General features: G+C 40.6%; 1 protein-coding gene across 2 annotated transcripts in view; it reads left to right on the top strand.

Annotated features, from left to right (window-relative positions):
• Nucleotides 1-23,766, top strand: part of col21a1 (collagen, type XXI, alpha 1) — a 46,037-nt gene extending 22,271 nt beyond the window's left edge. For both annotated transcript variants that reach the window (XM_084077148.1, XM_084077147.1), the window contains 13 exons: nucleotides 9,800-9,844; nucleotides 11,705-11,758; nucleotides 12,139-12,192; nucleotides 14,909-14,962; nucleotides 15,640-15,711; nucleotides 16,591-16,626; nucleotides 17,285-17,329; nucleotides 19,027-19,059; nucleotides 19,155-19,301; nucleotides 19,451-19,505; nucleotides 20,082-20,273; nucleotides 22,021-22,098; nucleotides 22,587-23,766. In XM_084077148.1, the coding sequence (XP_083933274.1) occupies nucleotides 9,800-9,844; nucleotides 11,705-11,758; nucleotides 12,139-12,192; nucleotides 14,909-14,962; nucleotides 15,640-15,711; nucleotides 16,591-16,626; nucleotides 17,285-17,329; nucleotides 19,027-19,059; nucleotides 19,155-19,301; nucleotides 19,451-19,505; nucleotides 20,082-20,273; nucleotides 22,021-22,098; nucleotides 22,587-22,774 (1,053 nt within the window). In that variant the 3' untranslated portion in view covers nucleotides 22,775-23,766. The remainder of the gene's footprint in view (nucleotides 1-9,799; nucleotides 9,845-11,704; nucleotides 11,759-12,138; nucleotides 12,193-14,908; nucleotides 14,963-15,639; nucleotides 15,712-16,590; nucleotides 16,627-17,284; nucleotides 17,330-19,026; nucleotides 19,060-19,154; nucleotides 19,302-19,450; nucleotides 19,506-20,081; nucleotides 20,274-22,020; nucleotides 22,099-22,586) is intronic.
• Nucleotides 23,767-24,168: the final 402 nt, after the last annotated feature.

Here is a 24,168-nt window from a genome sequence, read left to right as displayed (position 1 = left end):
AGAACCGAATTAGACCGAATTAGACCCGAAAAAAGGTTGATTTATATTGGTCAAATAGAACCGAATTAGACCCGAATTAGACCGAATTAGACCGAATTAGACCCGAATTAGACGCGAAAAATTTCGCGCGCGCTTTGCGCACGCGCGCAAATTGTGTGGCCCCCAACTCCAAATTATTTTACAGTTGTGGCCCCCTGCCTAATCTAGTTGAATACCCCATTAACCCATTAAGACTTGAGGCCGATTCTACAAATGTCTTCTAAACAGTTTTCTGAAACACTTGTGTTGCTATAATATCAGTGGTTCTCAAACGTTTTCATGTCAAGGACCCCCAAAATTATATGTATTTGGCTGCGGACCCCCATCTCAGAATATTTTGTTCCAGGGACCCCCAGAAGCAAAGATTTGAGTTAAAAATGTTCGCTTTAAAAAATACATATTCAAAGATTTGCACATTTGCACATTACAAGTAAGTGCTATGAGCTTGTACTGTATATCTGCTATAGCCAAAATATAAAAGAATGGTTAAAGTGGTTAAAATCGAAAATGACAGATGCTTTCCCGGTATTAATGGGTTATGGTCATTCCGTGTTATGAAATAAATATTGAGTACCTAAGTGTACCTAAGTGATATGGTTATACCTGTCACATACTTTAAAAGGTCACTGTCCACCTGGTGACATGCTTAAGGGGGATTTACTGTTGCCAGGGCCTAATGAGTGCTGGTAGGGAATTCATTACTGTAGGAATCTTCTGGGCAGCATTAGGAGAAAAAAAAGAACCGCATACACATGCTGCATTCATCTTGCTCATAGATCTAAAACATTTGACTGTTAAAATTATCCAAAGTTCCTAGGAATTGCTCTCCCTCTGCAGGTTTAGGTTGTGATCTTTTGTTTAAAATATACACCAAATGTGGTTGCAGTGTCTTCATAGTTGTGACTTCTGGTACTTGGCTGGATAGCAACTGATAGCCCCTACTGATTTTGTGACCCATTGGCCTTTCCTCTAGCGCCACCCTTAGGCCATATTTTACAATTGCACACCACTAGCTGCTGGAAGGATGTCAAAGTCATGAGTGGGCCGACTCGGGTCCCAAACGGCCCGCAATGTGACATGTTGTGAGCTTGTAGATGGACCATTTTCATTACACTTACGATGAAGTACAGTAGGGTTGAAGTGGTTAACAGTTCAGTTACTTGTTGGCGTCACGTTTCATGTCATGTAAATTATCAATTTCAATTGCTTTTTTGCTTGCTTTTAGTTTTTTTGTTGGTATGTCCCAGATAATCTCTTGTTCTTTCGCTGGAGGCTCCGTTTTATACCAGTTTCTTGTTAAAGACATCTGGCAAAAATTCTGCTTATAGCCAGCAAAAAGGCTTTATCTTCTTTGTACAGCCTTATCAATCTTTCCTAGGGACACAATCACAACACAATTGTTTAGAATGACATATCCCATAAGGTCTTCAATAGTGAAATTTATATTATTCCATAAAGGCTTTCATTTAGGGTAGCTCCAGAAAACATGGGTATGGTTGGCCTCCAGGTTGCTTACAGGGCCTCAAACATGTTTTCTGGGATTTAGCTGTCTGCTTTTAATCTGAAGATGCTAATTAGAATTTAATTGGATTCTTCCACCAAAATGTTCTCCATACTTGTGAGTTAGTGGTTACTCAATGTGCAGAGCACATTGAGTATGTATTGGGTATATGTTTTGCATGTCCTCTAGCAGCTTTTCACCCTTTTCCTCAGCATGTTGGCTTTGAAGAATAATGTGAAAACATAACCTAGCCTTCATGGGTAGACCTATGCTGCCTAAGTAGGGGTGCAACAGTTAATCAAAGTACTCTATTGGTCGATTTAGGTGGAAAATTTATAATTTTATTCCTTGTCATTGTTGCTCACAATACATTCCATTGTGAGCTTGTAGTTATGCTATTTTCACTATGTTTGCGTGACACCGTTGTACGACAGAATGGGGCTTTAGTGGTTAAATACTGCATGGCAGGTCTTGGAACTGGAAGGCTCTCAATTCGATCCTCCTCCTGGCTCCTCCTGGCTGTGTTGCTCAAGTGTACTTGAGCAACACACTTACTTACTGCTCCAGATGAGCAGGTTGGTGCTATGCATGGTTTCCTCTGCCATTGGTGTGTGAATGGGTGAATGTGAAATACATTGTAAAGCGCTTTGGATTTTAAGTAAACAAATCCCTTTACAAATAGGATTTCTCTCACTCATTGATTTGTTGATATAAAAAAGGTGCTTCTCAATGATTTGGTTATAATCGAAAAAGTTAATGATAGAATAATCACTAAGAATATAACTGACAGCCCTAGTGAACAGTATCTCATAGTAGCCTGTCTGTAGTTATGTACTCTCTTGGGTGGTGCTTGTTGTAAAGTCTCTATGTAGGACACTAATTTGTAGACTGATCAGAGCAATAACACATCAGGGTGTGTGAAGGCAAACAATTACCCATCTGACGAAGGCTCCTGCCAGAAGGCGAAGGTGCCAGCCATGATCTAATAAAGTTTTTTTTTTGCAGCAGTGTCAGGGACTTCTCTTCTCTTTGCATACAGTATGTCTTCTATAACCCTTTACTCCAAAGAGCACCTTTTGTTTTTGAGTGTTTTACACATTTTGTTCTCATAGTTTTCAACTTAAAACCTTTATAAAAGCAGGGGTGCACTCCAATCCTCCTGTTTTGACAATTACCCCCCAGGTATTCAAATGTTTTGCTGTTAACTTAATTCATCAAGTGTGTGTTCACAGTGATAACTTTATGTATCTTCTCTAGATACACAGAACTGGCTTTGAACCACTGACCCTGCTGTGCACTGGGAACATCTGCACAGTGCACACCTGCCATTCTGGCGGTTTTCAAACGGTCTGTTAAACCTTGCCTGGCCTCAGTGCAAAATGGGCCCCTCCAGCAAACTTTGAAAGCCGATCGTAGTCAATCGGAATAGAATCCCAAAAATCTGACAGATAAATCTTGATCACATGACTACAGAGATGATGTGTACCAATTTGGGTGAGGTTTGGACAAAATCGGTACTCGTATTAGCAAAAACTGTGTTTTGCAAAGAAAACAACATGGCAGAAAACTTGTCAGGTGGAAATGGGCGTGGCTTATTTGGGGAGTTGCGTCATGATCCAAGCAATCCAAGGGGAAAACATTTTGACTGTATGACCTACGGTTCAAGAGTTATAGGCCAAAATCTAAAGTCTAAAATCACTGTAAACCACAGCCTTGCATGGCTTATATTGCTTTTATAAAACGGTTACTTCTGTACATGTATACCTGGCAAGGTTTAATAAAATAACTGATTTAATAATTTATTGATTACAAATAACAATTGCCAATTAATGTAGCAGCATGTAAGCAACATTTAACATAATTGCTGCCAAGCAACACATACTGTACGCAGCAACACAGACGAGGTGGAAAGCATGCTTAAACTGGCATAAAAGGGAGCCTGGTTTCGCTCAGTTTTTGTGATTGTTTTCAAATCGATAGCCAGATCTGTCTCAGCACACCAGGTCTGAAAACAGTGAACGGACCTCATAGTCTGTTTAATGACCCCGGGCTTCGTTGCTTGACTTTTCCAGCTCTTCAATTTCTCTCTCATTAAGTTCGGCATGTGTCTCCTTTCTGTTTGATCTTCCTCCTCTATCCTGTCTGTCTCTTTCCACCACACCCCCACGCTTAGCCCACCTCGTAAATCAAAATTCACAAAGAAACCGTGACATTTTGAAACAATTTATTTGGCGCAGTAATACTGATGTAATGTATCCACAGGTGTGTGTTTACTTTATAGAGAATTTTACAACAGCTTCAAGCACGGCTAAACCAATAATAATCAAGGACTGGAACTGTCTGTTTTATGAATCCGTTTCCTAGAGATTTAGTGACTTGTAATGGACAATAAATCCTTATTAAGAATGTTTCGTAGAGATTTAGTGACTTGTAACAAACAGGATTGTACCTTAGGGCATTACCCAACATCTGTGTGATGGTACCTGCTCATCAGGTCTCGTAAACTAAGCTGGGAGAGAGGAAAACCTAATTCTCTGTTAAATACCTGTACGTTCTAGTATGCGGGAAGTGAATGGCTTGGTGATTCCAATTTAAAGGTGCTGTAAGTGATATTGTTTGGTTAAAACAAAAAGGTTAAGAGCTCTATATTCTCAAACAAATCATTGCTATTGTTCGTAGTTGTTCGTTCAGTAACAGGTGTCTCGCTGCCTCTCCACATTTTCGGGTCGATTATCAGTTGCATCCATTGCTGTGATTTAGTATTGTATACAGTTGATTTGTAAGGTCATGTTTAGTGAAATCTGAAAACTCACCTCTTCAGATTCCACCTTAGCCCGTAGCCCTTGCCCTAGTTATTATGACGACTATGGAGACTTACCGTGGTCATATGTTCTCCTGTTTTTTATTATTATTATTATTTTATTTTTTACTTATTGTATACTTGTTTTTCTTGACCAATGTTAAACTTTAGTTAGCAGGTTATTTAGACAGATGCTAGGTTATTTAGACAGATACTGTCTACCCTATAGGTTCAATGTACAGATAATTTCTTAAATAGTAATTGTTTAGACTGATGCTACAGTAGGTTCTTGGTTTACTTGTGATGTTAGTTTACTTACTGAGGCACTACACTGTCTCTCTGCATTTGATGTATGTTACCTTGCTTATTGTAAGTCGCTCTGGTTAAGAGCGTTTGCCAAGTGCATATAGTGTAAATAATATAGCACATGAGAAATAATATTTCAGTGCTTAAAGGTAGGGTAAGTGATATTTTTGGGTTAAAACAAAAAGTATTTTGTTAAAAGGTTAAAGCACTATATTCTGATAGTAATAATTGCTATAGAGTGTTTGTTCAGTAACAGGAGTCTCCCCGTCTCTCCAGCTCTTTAATAAACAGAAAATATATTTTCCGGTAGGTGTCAACATCTCAGCCAATCAGGAGAAAGTACCCATTTTTAAGCTTCATTTTTATAGTGTTCCAGTTCCAATTTTGTCTGCTCATTTCTTAGTGTCATCACTTCCAATTTCACTTGTTTAATCTATATCCTGATTGAGTTCTCTATCCTGATTGGATAAAATTGGAAATTAAACTGAAACTGAAACGAAAATGCATTTTCTGTTTTATAAAGAGCTGGAGAGACAAGGAGACTCCTTTTACTGAACAAACAGTCTATAGCAATGAGTACTATCAGAATATTGAGCTATTTAACACTTATTTTAACCAAAGAAAATCACTTACCCTACCTTTTAAACCAGCAGTCGTATTTAATTATTTTAACAGACAGGACGGAGCCCGGTGTAAAGATCTGAGAACTGAAGTGATACAGCATGATCCACTTTCTTTGTCTTGATAAGGACTCGAGCAGCAGAGTTCTGAATCAACTGCAGCTGTCTGATCTATTTTAAAGAGAATCGTAAAGACTTTTAAAGATCTTTATAACGAGTGCCGTTTAAATTTTGCCAATGGCCACAAGCAGCCTGTATCTGTATGTATTGTGCACACTGGCAGTAGGCCAACTTAGTACCTCCACACATTCTTTTTCACATATGTTTGCCACACGCTGGTTCTGGGCAATCACTGCTCCAACCGACTTCACACTCGACAATGCACTGCACTCCCTTTGGTCTTCAGCAATACACATGCCAAGTTGTAGTTGAAGTCGATTGGTTGAACACTTCTCGAGATTAGTACAGACATACAAGCAGATGTTTGCTGAATTAATAGATAAAATATATATAGACGATGGATACTGGAAGTCAAAGGAGGTTGGATTGGGCTGAAACTTGCCCAAATATGGACACGGCTGACGTCATATGTACAGTACTAGAGTCTCGGGGAGCTACACGCCCCTCGACCCCATCCGCTGCGCGGTGCTTTGTGTTTGTTGGTCCCTCCGTGTCCCTCTCTCTGTGTCCGTATCGCATCGTGGCAAATGGTGGCGAGCCAATAGATTAGCGGTGTTGGTATTATTATGACTATTATTATGAAGCCGTGCTGTATATCCAAAAAGTCTAACCTACATGTACTGAAAGGTGCTCTATCGGGCCCTAAATGTAGTATAATGAAGGGGGGGGAGTCATGTAGTGAGGCCTCAATGTACTGCAGAAGCAGAGAGCATGTAGGTCGAGTGACCATCTGTTTGTATTGAGAGAGAGAGAGAGAGGCGCAGGCAACTCCACAGTAATATATTGCGACGCATTGTGAGCTTGTAGATCTGCTATTTTCAAATGGCTGAAAAGTATATAGGGCTGAAGTGGTTAATATATGTTTTGAAATAATCAGCAAAATCTACAAAGTAGATATTGTAGTATACATTGTATAATGTACACGTTAATTGCAACAGCGGTCTCTCTCTCTCTCTCTCTCTCTATGTGAGGAGCATGGTCGAGTGACCATCAGTTTGTATTGAGAGAGAGATTTCTCGCGTGCAACCTGGCAACGTTGATTCTCCATGTAGACTCTAGCGTTGTTGATAATGTTGTCTTTGGGATGTACATGGCACGTGAATGACGGACATATTACCGTGAGTGTGGTGTGATAGAGACATGACCAAAGTGAAAGCAACGGCGCGGGTTGAAGCGAAGTGGTCGCGTGTGTTGTTGTTGTTGTGGGGCTGCGTCGTGTTGGCTCGCAGTGTTTCGGTTTCGCTCGGCGGTGATCGGTGCTCACGCTAAAGGGAACAAAACGGTGTACTGTACCCGCAATGTTGTCAGTTTGTGCTGGTCGCAATTAATTATGCTCCGAGGAGGCAAATGTGTGGTGAGCAATGAAAAGTAGCCTACGCCACCCGTAAATTAATCGCGCACGTTGTGGCTTGTGTTGTGGCTTGTGTTGTGGCTTGTGGTGTTAGTGACATGTGATATGTTGTTGTTGTGTTTAGTGCGAAACAATGAGACGGGAGTGAATGATGACGGAAGACGGGACTTATCTCTAATGTATTATAGGATAGAATCTATACTCCACTGAGCGCATAAACCTTTCTCGTCTCCTGAATGTAGTGATTGCCAATTCCCCTTGTGTACCTTTCGCTACCAACACAAGGGGAAGTGATTGCCAATTCCCCTTGTGTATCTTTCGCTACCAACCTCTACTGTTGGTCTGGGTAGGGTTTGACTAACTACATCCTTACACATGGAGTCACCAGCCGCTTCTTTTCACCTGAGAACGAGGACTTTCCCTGGGAGAGTTTAACCCATTTAGACCTGTTGTAACCTCTCCCCATTTATAGCAAGAGAATAGTGATTTCAGTGCTGAAAATGCAGTGCCGTTGGCCTGTCTTTTTGTACATTTATGGGTATGTCCATATCCATTTATTTGTGTGTTTTTCTGCATTTTTTGTGTAGCTCCTTTATATGTAGTTTTGTATCTAACGCAGGGCTGTTTTGCTTTAAGGTGATTGGCCCTTCCAGGAGGTCAAGCAGAGTAAAGGTTATGAAATACCCTCAAGGTATTCCTGAGATATTGTGTTCACGAGGCTCTGCTTTTTTCGGCGACTGACACCATTGTACAACAAAGTACAGGCTTCAGCCTACATAGATTTTAGCTTAGCTTAGCGGTTTTAAAATCACTGAGTAAACCACAGCCTTGCATGGCTTATTGCTTTTATAAAACGGTTACTACAATACCATGGTTATGTAAAAACTTATGTGAAAACTGTGAACAGACCTCATACACTGTTCTAACGTCTTGAGGTCTTGACTGTCTTGACTTTTCCAGCTCTTCAATTTCCCTCTCATTCATTTCAGTGTGTCTCCATTTGATATTCCTCCTCTATCCTGTCTCTTTTCACCACTCGTGATTAGCCCACCTAGTAAATCAAAATTCACAAACAAATTAGACATTTTGAAACAATATTTTGTCCCAGTAATACTTATGTACTGTAATGCACAGGTTAGTGTTTACTTGGTAGCTTTAATGACTTTTTGTGTAGTTTTGGTAGCAGTTTTGTATAATGGCGAAAGATGAATATGTCAATACAAGTGCAACATGCGTGTGAGTTGATATTGTGATAAATAACATATTTGGACTGACACTGCAGGAGCGCATGCATGCATGCACACATACTTACACCATGCTGTTAGTTGACAGGGAGAGGTCTCTGTCTTCTAGGCATGTCCATACCTGGCATGACTAATGCTGAATTCACACCAACAGTGGTATTTTGATGCTGTGTTCTGAGAAAACGGTTAGGTGCAATGTATTGTCTAAGGAGGAGCAACTGCTGCTTTGCACACAGCAGCGGGAGGTATGAAATGGAAATTAAGGGTTTTAGGGGTGGTCTTTGTTCCTAAACTTTAGTTATTATGACTTTAATTATTGGATTTCTTCGCCATTTTAATTTAGGTCTGTGTATCCTAATCCAGCTGAAGTATTTTTCCAAATAAAGGGACGGAGGGACATAATTGTGTGCTAGGTAGTTACTGGCTGAATGGTCCAGTTCAGTTTACCACCCTCAAACTCATCATCATATTATATATATAATATCTCTTTTCCGAGAGTGACCTGGCCAAATACTAGAGGCCTAGACTAATAATGGTATAGTGTCGGTGTCAAATTACTAGGTGTGCAGTTTGTGAATGAATTGCTGGCTTCAGTGCCGTTCATGGTGTGTCGATCTGCTATCTGGTGCAGTGAGTTTAGCAGCTTTCACATTATAAGCCAAGAATATTTTTTCTTTTCTCTACTACAGTAAATTACACCGGCCACCGTTAAGTTTAGGTTTCATGACATCATGCATGTAGCGGCGTGAGCTGTGATTTGTCTACTTTTGTGGGGACATTCAGACAGTGCTACTGTACGTACTGTAGACACAGAGGCGTGAAGCTGTGATTGGCTGTGGGGAAATAGATATTCATACAGACAAGTTTGTTGTAAAAACATGACATGCGTGCCCCACAATGGTAATGGCCAAAAATAACTGGAGCAGTGTATTCGCATCACTTTATAAGCTAGCATTGAAATAAATTACTTCCAGGTCCAGAGTGGCAGTTTCTCAGGAGGTAGAGCGGCCATCTTTGTACCGGTTCAATCCCCGGCTTGTCCTGGCTGCGTGTCCTTGAGCAAGACACTTAACCCCTAACTGCTCCCGATGAGCAGGCTGGTGTGCCCTGCATGGTTCCCTCCACAGTCGGTGGGTGCATGTGTGTGTGTGTGTGTGTGTGTGTGTGTGTGTGTGTGTGTGTGTGTGTGTGTAAATGGATGAATGCAATGCACATTGTAAAGCGCTTTGGAGAAAGTCACTTTATAAATGCACCATTTATTTTATTTACCAGTTAATGGAAACTCCTCTACAGTGCAGCTTTTATCAGCTTGTTTCCAGACTGGTAAGAACAAGCAGATGCTCTGTTCCTTTTGTTCAGGATGACATTTGGGGTGAATGGACATTGTCGCTCCACACCTCGAGTGACCTTTGTCGAAGGAGGCGTGCAAAGAATAAATTAACCCTCAGCCCACAATTAACAATGATATTCTAGACTGTGTGTGTGCGTGTGCGTGTGTGTGTGTGTGTGCGCGCGTGTGTGTGGTCTCTATAGACATTTGTTGGAATATACTGAAAGTATTAACATGTACCCTACTGTGACGTGTCACCTTTCAAAAAGTGGTAGTGTTTCTACTATGGCTATTGTCCTGTGCAGTTCCATAACGGCTATTAACATAGAGATGATACATTTTTGAATTGTTCTGACCATTCATAGATAGTGTGTGATTATATACAGTAGAAATGTACTCAGTGTTTTCTTTGTTTCTCTGTTCCCAAGGGTATGCCTGGCTTACCAGGAATCGCAGGCCTGAATGGACTTAAGGTGAGCTCCTACAGTATGTACAGACATATAGGTACATATAGTATGTATACCTATTATCTACTATATGTATCTACTATCTATCTGTGTACTATTATGTAAAACTAACTTAATTGTCTCCACCAGGCCGAAAGGCATGGCCGAGACTATGTTTTGCATCCTGTCCGTCTGTCCGTCCGTGTGTGTGTGTGTGTGTGTGTGTGTGTGTGTGTGTGTGTGTGTGTGTGTGTCCATCGCCCCCTCCGTCTGTGATCAGCTAATCTCCAGAACCTCTGCCCCAAATCTTTCACATGGGCCTGTTATAGCGCCACCAGGAGGCCGCTTTTTGCAAAACCAATTTTTTGACAGTACTCCGACAGTTTTTATCCAACATCAGGCAAATCGGTACACAGTATATCTCTATAGTCATTTAAACGAAACAGGTCTTTGGAATGGCTTCCAAAGTTTGCAGGAATGCTCCGTTTTGAACGAAATGCCTCAAATCACAAACACAAATTTTGCACACACATTCTCACTAGACCGAGGAAGAAATGCCACTTGAACATTTTCAAATCAGCCTCATGGTGGCGCTATAACGTGCGATTCGTGTTTTTACCTATAACTGCACCGATCTGTGTAAAACATTTTTCACATCTGCCTTTTAGAGCGCCACCAGGAGGCCGATTTATGTTATGATTTCACGCAAATCGGTACACATGATCTCTATAGTCATGTGATCAAGACGGATCCGTTAGATTTATTATATTCCTTCCTGATTGGCTAAGATTGACATCTAAGTTTGCAGGAGTGGCCCCTTTTGAACAAAATGCCGCAAATCATGAACACAGTGTCCGATTGCGGTGAAACTTTGCACGCACATCCACACTACAGTACGTTAAGGAGCAAATGCCACCCTTTCAACATTGCCCTATTATAGCGCCACCAGGAGGCATATTTTTGCCAAATATTTTTTTATATTACTCCTACAAATGTTCAAACATCACGCAAATCGGTACGTATTATCGGTACGTATTATCTCTATAGTCAAGTGATTAAGACGGATACGTCCGATCCGTTCACATTCCAGCCTGATTGGCGAATTCCGAACATTGCTGCCCCACACTTAAGCTCGCATCACCAGTCTTTCCACCTCGGAGGAAAGCCTGGTATTCGTTATTAATGGCCCTTGTGGTCCGGTCTAGGCCACGCCTACTGAAAAAAAAGAAGAAGCAATTCCTCTTTCCGGAAGTTGTGGTTCCGGTTTGGCGGAGCCGCTGTGTTTTGGTTCCCCCTGTTTGTTTCCCCAATCCCTATTAAAATGTAATACAATTTCCCCGTGGGATAACAAAGGTAGACAAACGCTAAATAGTCTCCGGAAAGTACACACACATTTATATTTAAAAAATAAGCTAAACTGCGCCACATCAAGGATTTTATTTGGTACAGTAGGTCGTATTACAATGCCCTTGATCCCGGCCGTAGTTATTTTGGGGTGAAGTCTTTCCGGATTTGCCGGTTCCGGCCGCCTGTTGACGCGGCTGACGCGCCTGGTGACGTAGGGTTACTTCCGCTCCCGACCGTATCACCAACCTGAAAAAGGTATTGATCCCAGGGTACCCCACACTAACCTACCTGACCTGGCCTGACCTTTTTCTAGTTTAAAATCAAATCATTTACTGCCAAGCATGAGACTATTACAAGTCATCTGCTTAGATGCTGGGTGATGTGACATCCCAACAAAAGGTGTACAGTACCATAACAACATAAGTGTACATAATAGCAAGTTGACAATTGAATTAGCATGTTAACAATACGATAATTGAGATTTGTGCAAATCATGTGTGCATCAACAACAATGTATGTTCAAATCTGTTATAATCTAAGGGGGAAGCTGGTATGCCTGGAGCAAAGGGCTTCAAAGGATCAGCTGGACCACTTGTAAGTTGATTTACTGTTCAGCCTTCTGTGAGTTTAATGCCTGATTTATACTAAATTTAGTTACCCATTGTGTCGCACACCAAAAATAGCTCTTTTATTTTTATTCTGCGACACCGCAGCGCAACTACTATAAAGTATAAATCAGACCTACTGTAACAACGGTGTTGATGGAATGGAATATATCTATGGGACAATAAAGACTGATTATGATTATGAGTGTTTAAGACTAATTTATACTTGTCGCACAGTGTCGCTCACCGAAAATAGGCAACTACAAGAGCCACAAGCTTGTACATAGGCTATGTTCAGTGAGCAACACCATCGTACGATGGAGTATAAATTAAGCGTTAAAGTACAACAGCATTCTCACACTCCTGCAGGGTGAGATGGGTTTACCTGGTGCTGACGGTTTAACAGGACAATCTGGACAAAAGGTAATGGTGACCAATCATTCTTCTTATAAAAGCCATACTTTGGTATTCTGATGTATTCATACTGTTTCATTTTGGGACACATACTGTAGGACCACATTAACACCAGCAGACACAATAGCTGTTTTTAAACGGATGAAAAAGAAATATGAATAGTGTATGTAATGTAACATTGTGTAAACAGGTGAAACTACAGTAACCATAAAGGCTGCAGCATACTCAAACGACCCCAAACTTCGGAAAAAATACAGAAATGTCGACCATCTGAAAAGTATGTTAATTTATGCACTCAATTCTTGGTTTGGAATACTTTTGAACAAAATGACTTCATCAATGGGGCGTAGCATGAAGGTGATCAGCCTGTGGCACTGCTGAGGTGTTATGGAAGCCCAGGTTTGCTTTGATTGCAGCCGCAAGCTCATTTGTATTGTTGAGTCTAGTGTCTCACACCTTCCTCTTGACAATACAACATAGATTATCTGTGGGGTTCAGGTCAGGCCAGTTGGCTGGTCTGTCAAGCACAGTTATACCATGGTCAGTACACCAATTACTAGTATTTTTGGACTTGTGGGCAGGTGCCAAGTCCTGCTGGAAAAGGAAATCAGCATCTCCATAAAGTTTGTCAACGTACGGAAGCACAAAGTGCTCTAAAATCTCCTGGTAGATGGATGTGTTGACTTGATAAAACAGATGACATGGCACCCATCACACCATCAAGCAACTTGGATTCTGCATTTCATTTGGAAATCAAGGTCCCAGAGTATCTGGAGGAAGACTGAGAGGCTCAGAGTTGCTTGAAGTCCAGTGTGAAGTTTCCGCAGTCAGTGATGATTTGGGGTGCCATGGCATCTGCTGCTTTTGGTCCACTGTGTTTTATCAAGTCCAGAGTCAACACAGCCATCTACCCGGAGATTTTAGAGCACTTTGTGCTTCCGTACGTTGACAAGCTTTTTGGAGATGCTGATTTCCTTTTCCAGCAGGACTTGGCACCTGCCCACAGGTCCACAAATACTAGTAACTGGTGTACTGACCATGGTATAACTGTGCTTGACTGACCAGCCAACTGGCCTGACATGAACCCCATAGATAATCTATGTTGTATTGTCAAGAGGAAGGTGAGACACCAGACTCAACAATACAGATGAGCTTAATTAAGGCTGCTATCAAAGCGAACCTGGGCTTCCATTACACCTTTTTCAAATCGTCGACATTTCTGTATTATAAATCTTTTTTCTTTTAGTGGTCTCATGTAATATTCTATTATTTTGAGGTATGGATTTTTGATTTTCATGAACTGTATGGCATAATCATCAAGATTGAAACAACACTTTATGCGCAATGAATCTAGAATATGAAAGTTTCACCTTTTGAATTATATTACAGAAGAAAATGAACTTTTCCACGATATTCAAATTTTTTGAGAAGGATCTGTACTGTAGCCAAGTGTTATATTGGCCAACAGTGTGCTAAAACCAACACTATAAAACAGATCGTTCATGTCCTTGTTTATGATTGGCTGAGCCTAGTTCGAAGCTGTTGTGAAATACTCTATAAACACACACCTTTGACTGCATTATAAACACACACCTTTGACTGCATTACATCAGATTGAGGTGAACTTTAAGAGCTGGAAAAGTCAAGATCCTAATTCTAGTTGTGGAAGCATTGTGTCGCACACCGAAAAAAAGCTGATCTACAAGCTACAACATAGTCTACAACATAGTGTTAAACAGACTATGTTGTCTGTTGGCTGTTTTCAGACCGGGTGTGCTGAGAAAGATCTGGCTATGGATATGAAAACAATAACAAAAATGAATCAGTTCTATGCCAGTGTTGAAAAAAGTTGCTGCGGCTGTGTGTGGCTTGGCAACCATTCTGATGAATATCGCTGAAGAACTGCATTGCTTGGCAGAAAAATAACTATTTGCTATCAGTAAATTATTGTGTTGCGTTGTGGCCCTTAACTGTTCTATAATCACTGTAAACCATGGCCTCTTGGGGCTTGTTGCGCTATTTCATCGTAATATTTATATATTTGATACTTCAGTGTGTGCTCAAACTGTAAACCTTTATATTTTTTGTTCTAACCAGAGTGTATACTGAGATGTTCAAACTAATACTTGTGTCAGCATTGTCTGTTTCCTTTGGGCTGCATTTCCTGCACCGTTATGAAAAAGGCTCCAGCCGGAGTTATAACCTCTTGGCCACACCAAAGATGCCCAACTAAGTGGTGTTCCAATCCTACTGCCTTCGTCAGTGGAATTTTGGTGGAAATGTAAGCAGTGTGGCCTGTGCTGGTCTGGACACGCTGTCTCCCAATCACTTCTAATTAGCGTATGTCCCATTAACGAGCCAATGCATATTGGTAAATGGCAAAGGAATTAAATAGTAGTTTATGGACATGTGGACAGTGCTTGGCTGAGCTTCAATCTGAAATTATTGGAGCATGTCCATTTGGAAAAGAAACCAAATGACCTGCCTCAGCCAGACCTCCATCCACAGTTATTTTCTATAGTGAGTCTCTCGCTCCATATATCAGTACCTCAACCGCATAATTAGCAAAGTATATTTACAAGACTGCACTCATCAATCCAAGTGTATTATGGCGAGACAGCGAAACACTAACTACAGTCAAATGAATGTCATGGTGTATTTTTTATATGATCTCATAGACTAGGATCTTAATTTAACATAATTGCACATTGTTTTTTGAATAAAGGGAAACAAGGGTGAAAGTGGAGTACCAGGCATACATGGGAAACCAGGACTGGAGGTATATTTATGTTTTATGGATACATTTTTTTGTAAATGGCGTCTATTTTAAAGGACCATACCGGTGTTCTGGCATGTTTAGCCCATTGATGACTCACGGTATACTGTATAACGGATGACCATTTTCCAAAGCACATTGTAGTATTTGTTTTGGGAAGCTTGCCTCAAGCTTGTAATCCAACACAAAATTTGACTATGTTTGAATACATTTTAAAACGTGGACTGATTTAAAAATCGAGCTGACATAGTCCCTGGATAAAAGATTCATGTATACAGCAACATTTTAATTACTTTGGAGAACATAGTTTTAGAATAAAACCATTGAACAGAATGTTTATGTACGATGTATGGCTCAAAGCTGTGAATAGAATATGCATTTACTCCGGTATGATCCAGAATAATACTTTACACAGAGCTGTAACTGAATATACCAGTAACATTGTTTTGATACTATGTCTTAAAAAGAATGGAAAACAAGTATGCCCTTGTTCTTTAATACTTGCTTAATGCCTAATTCTTACTTTGGTGAAAAGGTGTCGTGCGACATGTCAGTAGACAAACATGACATATTTTCAGCTGAAATACTTAATGACGCAATATGTATTTTTTGTCGAGCGACATGACGCACAACACTATTTTGCCTTAGCATAAATTAGGCTTAACTAAATGGTGTTTAAGGGGAAACCAGGGGATCCAGGAAGAGCTGGACAGCCAGGACATCCAGGAATGCCAGGCTTTAAGGGCCTCAAGGTACTGTAATGTTTATACTGTAATGTTTAAGTCCATCATTGTTGAACTATAGTACCAAATATGTGGTTCAGTGGTTCACAAACTTTTGTGGATCAGGGCCCACTTGAATATCTCGAAAGCGTTCGCTGCCCACCCATCTGACCACTTAAGTTAAGTGGTCAGATGGGTGGGCTGCGTGTATTTTCAGAGCTTGTTTATTTTAATGATCAATCAATCGATTTGGATCAGTGGAACTAACGTAGTACACCTTTTTGTTTTACATTATTGTGTTATATTATCAATAACTTCTTTGGAGTTTGCCAATTATTTGGGAGCCCAATATCCTCCCGGGTCACCATTGGGCCCAGGCCCACAGGTTGTGAATCGCTGCTCTAGTTTACAGTTTGATTTGGGGGAAAAAAGCAGAAAGGGGGACATTTTCTTAACCACCTGCGTTAACCACAAGCCCTATATATATACTAATATGCACACTATCATCCTAACTTAGTCTTCAGACAAAGAAAGCCCTACTGAATGTGTTGCAAAATGGACTGGACCCTTACCTACTGCAGTTCCCCATGATCACACACAAGTGCACAGAGGACAGACTACACAGCACACTAACAAAGGTGGTTTAGATTTATAGTTACTCAATGGTACAGTCACATGCTGAGAGGGAGAGGGGTAGAGAGGGAGAGGGGGGCGGGGGCAAGGCAAAGCATGCAAATTACATGCACTAGAGTGTGCTGGGATGTACAGTGTGTAAAGCATATATAAATATACTGTGTCTGTCTGTCTGTCATATATTTTTGTATCCAGTCAGATCATGTGGACATTGTTGTGCTTTGCTTTACCGTACACTTATGCGTAATCCATATTATGCTGTTTTTGTTTCACCAGGGTCAACAAGGTAGCCCAGGTGAAACAGGAGGGGAGGTAAGTAGACACAACAACCCTCAAATACAACTTACACATGAGGACAGATGCTATCAGCCTGTTGACTGCTCTATGATGATCCAACAAAAGCTCTAACAAATTGTACTAAATGGGGGTCTGTGGCCTAATCTAACTGGGGCTCCTTGAAATTAAAAAGGTTGAGAATCACTGCATTAGTTGCTGACAATGTACTATCAAATCAGAGACAGAGCGTTGTCTCTTTCAATACAGAATTGAAAGAAGACTGGGTTTTATTTATTACAAGCTAGACTTACTGCCCTCTTCAAATGCCATTGCTCCCATTAAGCCAACAGAACAATAGAACAATTCATTTGTTCTCTGCCAAAAAAAGAATGCTTCAAAGAGCACATTTTAATTGTCTTTGAACAATAATCATACAGGCCTACATATTGTCCCTGTTGTCTCCATATTTCATCTTTTTATGATTTATTTTCCACAAATCAATGCCCTATTTTATACTTAATCGTATGAGAAATATAGCCGATCTACAAGCTGTGAGATTGTAGATCAGCTATTTTCGCTACTTTTGAACATGTTTGCACCCGAAAGAGAAGATATGAACGTATATTTGATATCACCTTTGTGACATTGATTGCAGAATCTGTCTTGAACTAAAAACTAGCATTTTGCTTGATAGGGAAAGAAAGGTGACAAGGGAGAGCATGGCCACCCAGGAGCTCAGGTGAGTTTGTTTTGAAAACAGTAGCTTTGTTTTTAATATCTCCAACTATTTAGTCTTCATTAGGATCCAAACGAAATGTCATGACATGTATAGGTCCACAAGGTTTAATACTTAGGCTTCTTTTATTTACATGCTCCTTTTAAATTATATATACATAAAGTGGCGTAAAGTAACTACGTACATTTACTGAAGTACTGTACTTATGTCGAATTTTTAGGTATTTTTTACTTTACTGGAGTATTTCAAATTTTCAATCATTTTACTTCTATTCTATTCATCCACTAAATAGTTTTATCATTATTATTATTATTGTCCCCGCCAGGTCGAAAGGCGTGGCGAGAGTATGTTTTGCACCCGGTCTGTCCGTCCGTGTGTCTGTCTGTGAACAGCTAATCTCCGCCACCGTTAGCCCAGCCGCTGCGAAACTGTGCACACACACTCCCTGGATTCCAAAGCCAAACCTCTGCCCCGAATTTTTCAGATTGGCCTGTTATAGCGCCACCAGTAGGCCGATTTGTGCAAAACAAATTTTTGAATATCACTCCTACAGATTTTGTCTAAACCTCACGCAAATCGGTACACAGTATCTCTATAGTCATGTGATCAACACAGATTTTCCATATTCTATCCTGATTGGCCAAGATTGGCTTCCAAAGTTTGCAGGATTGGTTTTGAACAAAATGCCTCAAATCATCAATGCAGCATGCGATTTCTGTGAACTTTTGCACGCACATTCCCACTAGGCCGAGGAAGAAATGCAACTCGAAATGTTTCATATCAGTGCCATGGTGGCGCTATAGCAGGCCGATTCGCGTTTCTGCCTATAACTGCACCGATCTGTGAGAAACTTTGCATGCACAATCTCTAGAGGCCAAGGACATTTTTTTTCACATCTGCTCCCCCAAGAGGCTGACTTTTGTACAACTAACTTTTTGCTATTACTCCTTCAGATTCTTTCCAAAAAATCACGTGAATCGGTACACAGTGTCTCTATAGTCATGTGATCAAGACGGATGTGTCCGATATTTCATATTTCATCGTAATTTGCTAACTTTGGCTTCCAAAGTTTGCAGGATAGGTCTCTTTTGAACAAAATGCCTCAAATCATGAACGCAGCGTGCTATTTCCGTGAAATTTCACATGCACATTCCCACTAGGCCGAGGAAGAAATGCCACCCTTTTCACATTGGCCTGTTATAGTGCCACCAGCAGGTCGAATTTAGCTAAACACATTTTTGGAACAACATGCCTCAAATCATGAATGCAGTGTCCGATTGCTGTGAAAGGCCTAAGAAGAAATGGCACCCTTTTCACATTGGCCTATTATAGCGCCACCAGGAGGCCACAATAACCTACCTGACCTGGCGGAGACCTGTGCTCCGAAGAGCACTTTTTCTAGTTATTATTATAAAAACACTTCAGACCTATAACTTCACAATTTGAAAAATGCTGATCTACAAGCTCATAACTCGGAAGAAAGACAAAAAATGTGTGTTCACATTGACTCCCTGTCTTTAAAGGCTAAAGGCCAAGCCAGAAATATTGATGAATATAATTATGGATTCAGATCTAGATTTTAATAGCCACATCAATAATAAAGTTAGTCTATTGACATCTTAAAAACATAGCAAGAATTGGAGGATTCATATCCTTTGATCTGTCTGTTTCTAATGAGCCTTCTTCATTTTGTTCAACAGGGTTCTCACGGTTCAATGGGCCCAAAAGGAGAGGTAAGTAAATGTCAATGAATGTCCTGTCCACCTGCCTTTCTTTACTCATTAATACACTGTTTGTAGCACTAACAGGATGCTTGTAATTGTGCCAGAAAGGGATAACAGGAGAGCAAGGGCAGAGAGGTCCAGGAGGTCATGAAGGGAGACCTGGACAGCCAGGGATGACCGGTCCAGCTGGTCCTCGAGGAGAACGCGGGGACCTTGGCTCTCCTGGTCCACCAGGGCCTGAAGGAAGATCTGTATGTGCAGCATCCATTGTGGTTCCTCCAAAATGACAGAGTTCTCTCATCTTGTTATATGCTACTGGCTATTTAAATTGAACCATTGGTTAAAATGGTTAAAATTGACTGGAAAACCATGTTGCATTTTATTTTATTATTTTTTACAGGAAAGGCATATGTCAGAGACGTACATCCGTGAGATTTGCAGAGACGTGCTTCGAGGTGAGTGTTGTGGTCATATCATGAGATCTGTTTCAGTGAACATGCTTTAATGTAAAAAAAACTTTTTTCATCATATTTAATGTTTTGTGCAAAAGTATCCTACATCTCGAAGAGCTGTAGATCCGCTGTTGTTTCTTTTTTCAATGTTCACCTGTAATGACATGCCCAAAATAGGGAGGCCAGGTTGAAAGTGGTCAAGTCTATTTGTGGGTAGACCTACCAGTGACATCATTGTTAGGCAGATTTCAAACACAGTTTACCGAGACCACCCCTACCCCATCTGACGACGTTGTCCACGCTCTGTCTGATACAATAGCCTGGTTCAATTATTAGATCATTAGAAACTCTGCGCTCATAGGTCAGGATTATATTACATAAAACTTAATGGCTTGTCTATGTATCTGAAACAGTGTAGTTGACAGTTCTTTTCAAGTGGTTTAGCTTGCTGTGAGCTGATATGACTGTGTCATTTCTTGTTTTTTTCTTCCAATTCCGGAAAAGTAACAGTTTTTGGACATGCAAGGTTTCTACCTGAAAGTGACGATATCACAAATGTCTTGTTGTATGTCATCCCAGCTGAGATGTCCTCACTGCAGCTCAGCAACCAGCAGAGTGCTTGTGACACGTGTCACACCAGGCCCGGCTCTCCTGGCTCACCGGGCTCCGTGGGGGGCCAGGGCCCCAGGGGGTTTCCTGGCCTACCTGGCTCCAGTGGACAGTCAGGCCACCCTGGTCGACCAGGGCGACCTGGTGTTCATGGCATTAAAGGTAAAATCAAGGTCCTGTGGATTGATTTGCTGCATGTGCGTGTGTGTGCGTGTGTGTAGGGGGCGGCCATAGCTGAATGGTTAGTGAGCCCGCCTAGGGAGCCAGAGGCCCTGGTTGCCCCAGGTTTGATTCCAGACCAGGTCAGCATATGTGTCGATGAAATGAAATTTGTCCCTGAGCAAGACTCTTAACCCCTAATTGCTCACAGGTTCTCATTGGAAACAAGACCGCAAGGACTTTCATGAACGACCTGTTAAAGGAGAAATCCGGTCATTTTAAGTGTTATGTTTGATGTGTGTCAAATCACTTACCAACGTATAAATGAAAATCGCGTAAATCCACAGAGCCCCCTATCGACCCCCACCGTTGTCATTGTAGGAGGATATAGAATAGCCCAAATTCGCCTATTTTAACCAATGCAAAGTCTGTTTTTTTGCTTCTAGTACTCATTGTTGAGTCCCATGATAATGTAACAGGCGCTAAAACTCCCGACAAGCTAACGGCTAATAACAAACGAGCTAACGCTGGGGCTGCTTATCTCTGAATGGCAGCCCCAGGTTGCCAGGTCGGGAGAGAAACCAGCAACCAGCATTAGCTCGTTCTGTTATTAGCCGTTAGCTTGTCGGGAGTTTTAGCGCCTGTTACATTATCATGGGACTCAACAATGAGTACTAGAAGCAAAAAAACAGACTTTGCATTGGTTAAAATAGGCGAATTTGGGCTATTCTATATCCTCCTACAATGACAACGGTGGGGGTCGATAGGGGGCTCTGTGGATTTACGCGATTTTCATTTATACGTTGGTAAGTGATTTGACACACATCAAACATAACACTTAAAATGACCGGATTTCTCCTTTAAAAGGAATTATCCTTACACACACGCACATGCAGCGCACTGTGAGGGCCACATGTGAATGTGTACTGCTATCCTAACCTGTGAGGGCCAAATGTCCACACAACGTGTAGTAGAATTTGAGAAATAGACATTGTGAGGACCATTTCCTCGTCCTCACAGGAGAAATTGTTGTCTTGTGGTTAGAAAAAATATTTAGATTTGTTGTAACCCTAACCCTAACCCTCTTACAATTAGGAAAAGATTCAGGTTGGTGTTAAGGTATTTAGATATTAGATATTTAGAGGTAAGGTTTAGTGGTTGGGGTTAGAGAGAAATGTTTATGATTTATACTTAATTGTGTGCCACACACTCCGAAAATAGCAGATCTACAAACTCAAAACACATCGCAGCACGGCGCGTTGTGAGCTTGTAGTGTAGATCGGCTGTTTTTGGCTTTAGTTTATGGTTAAAATAGCAAAAATCACTGTCCTAAAGTGTTGATGTCCTCACAAGCAGTGGTGGAAAAAGTACTCACATTCTTTAGTTAAGTAAAAGTAGTCCGGAATTCAAAATTTACTTGAGTAAAAGTACAAAAGTATTGGCATCAAAATGTACTTAAAGTACCAAAAGTAGAAAGTACTCATTATGCAGAATGTCCCATTTCACAAGTTCAAATCTTTTGAAAAAAGCAGATCTACAAGCTTGACGCATTGTGAGCTTGTAGATTGGCTATTTACAAAAGGCCAAATTCTAGGCAATTCTTTTTGGCCATTTTGGGTTAAGTGGTTAATGTACTGTATGGTAATAATAATCAAAATCTTCAAAGTAACTAAAGTTTGCGTGCGCGCACGCGCGAGCGCATGTTATAAACATTTTCTTGCATGGATACGCACCCTTCCTTGTGTTTTAGGTGATGCAGGTTTCATGGGTGAGAAAGGGAACCCTGGAAGGACACAGGTTGGAGATCCAGGACTGCCGGGGCCCCCAGGTAATTAATCTGACAACGAATAAGTTGAATCACTTCACGCTGGTGGTTCTCACACTTTTTCATGTCAAGGACCCCCAATTAAATGTGTAAATTTTTTTCAAAATGTTCACATGTTTTCAATGGGTGGCAAAAGGTGGGGTTAAAGGGTTATTTCTCATGTTATACACTGTACATTACTAGTACACCAGATGTGCATGATATGCACAAGCCCTATTATATTTCATCATACGACCAATAGCGAAAATAGCCATCTACAACTTCACATGCGTTGCATCGCGACCCATTGTGAGCTTGTAGATCGGTTATTTTCCACTATTTGAAAAATTTTGGACATTGTTTCAATTTTTTGAAAATAATTCACCTACTGTATAATGGCATGCCAGGATGAAAACAGTTTTAAAAATAATGCAGATATTAGATAGTAGCAACCAAGTATGCTGAACAATTGTTTTGACATGATTGTAACATTTTATTGCTTATCTTCCCAGGGCCAATGGGTCCCCAGGGGTACAGCAAGCCGGGTCCTCCAGGTAAACCCGGGGCCCCTGGTATAAATGGATCAGAGGGCAAAAGAGGTATAACTGGGGCACCTGGTCAGCCAGGGGTGTGTCATCCATCCATGTGCTATGGTAGCACAATGAGGCGGGATCCCTTCAGCAAAGGGCCAAATTATTGAAGCAATTCAGTGTCAATACCAGCCGGTGAACCAGTCTAGAGTTCACTCGGGAACGAAAAGCAACATTTTCCAATCTCAGGAAGATCTTATCTTTACAGTGTTTCCCTCTGCCATGGAAACAGAAAAAAGTACCTCTTTTTCACATGTGTCACATTAACTCATTGATTAGAAGTAGATCCTTTTTTCACATTGCCTCAGTTGTAAATTTGTATTGTAATGTAGATGTCCTTCAAATGATCTGAGGTTTGGGTCATTTTTCAGAGCATTGATTGGGTTGGTTTTCAAACCTGCAGTAGGTACTCTGTGGCTTGGCAGTAGAGTCCACTATGCTCAATGCTGCTTGTACATTCTCTGACATTGCCCCCTGCTGTTGTTTCTTTGCATGTTGCCTTTTAACTAGTCACTCAACACTGTTAAAACACCTTCACCAGTTTATTAATTCCATGATCAATAAAGGATTTCCCCCGTGTGTAATGTCAGAAATGTGCATGTTTTAGGGCAAAACTGTGAGTTTGATTTCCTGTGATATGGAGCTATCCGTGTTTCTAAAACATGGCATTTAGAGCATTTAATACCCAACCAAACAGAAAAAAGAATTAAAAAAAACAAACGTCTTAGAGCTAATGGTACATATATCATCACCCAATAAATATGAATAGTGAAAATAGGAGCTACTTAAACTATTCATAATACCTATTCATTTGCAAATTATGTAATTATTACAGTAAAATTAGGAAGTGAAAACATGCATATGCCACTATTTAAGAATAAATATGGCATTTTAGTTCACAAACAATATGACATATAGGCCTATGTGCTGAAGACTTATTTCTTGATTACTGTATTAGGTATTGTGTTGTTATTTATAAAATTGAACAACTGTATTTGAGCTATGACAACCTTTGTAAGCAGTTGGTCTGATTTTATTACTTTGTGCTAGGGTGACTTTTGTATGGAGATTGTTACTCTTAATTAAAACCTTTTTTTAATTATTTCTGGCATTTCCATAGTTTCCTTTATCTCTTGTGCTTTCAAATGTAACCGTTTTATGTTTTGACATCACATCAAGGTGACGATCAGCTTTCATGGTTCTGTGAAATCACTGTCACCAAAGATCTAGCTTTTGGTCGTGGGTGTGTGCTGTGCATGCAGTAGTGGAAAGTAACTATTAAGTATGTGTGTTTCAGTTCTGCTTTTTTACTTTTTACTTTACAATTTTCACTCTACAGTGAAAGATTAGATAAAGGTAAAAGCCCCAGATAAAAGTTGGAAAGATGTCCTTATTGATTTTGAACTCAGGACCTGTGTGCAAGGCCTGTATCAATTAACCACTGCTCCACCATGATTCGTGCTTTCTCTGGTCTCTTGCATATTCTTCATTGAAAGATTAGATA

Source organism: Gymnoscopelus microlampas (assembly GCF_963454915.1).
Source record: "Gymnoscopelus microlampas genome assembly, chromosome: 13".
NCBI classification, from domain to species: domain Eukaryota; kingdom Metazoa; phylum Chordata; class Actinopteri; order Myctophiformes; family Myctophidae; genus Gymnoscopelus; species Gymnoscopelus microlampas.
The sequence above is the reverse complement of the archived record's forward strand: the minus strand, read 5'-3'. Positions and strand labels throughout refer to the sequence as shown.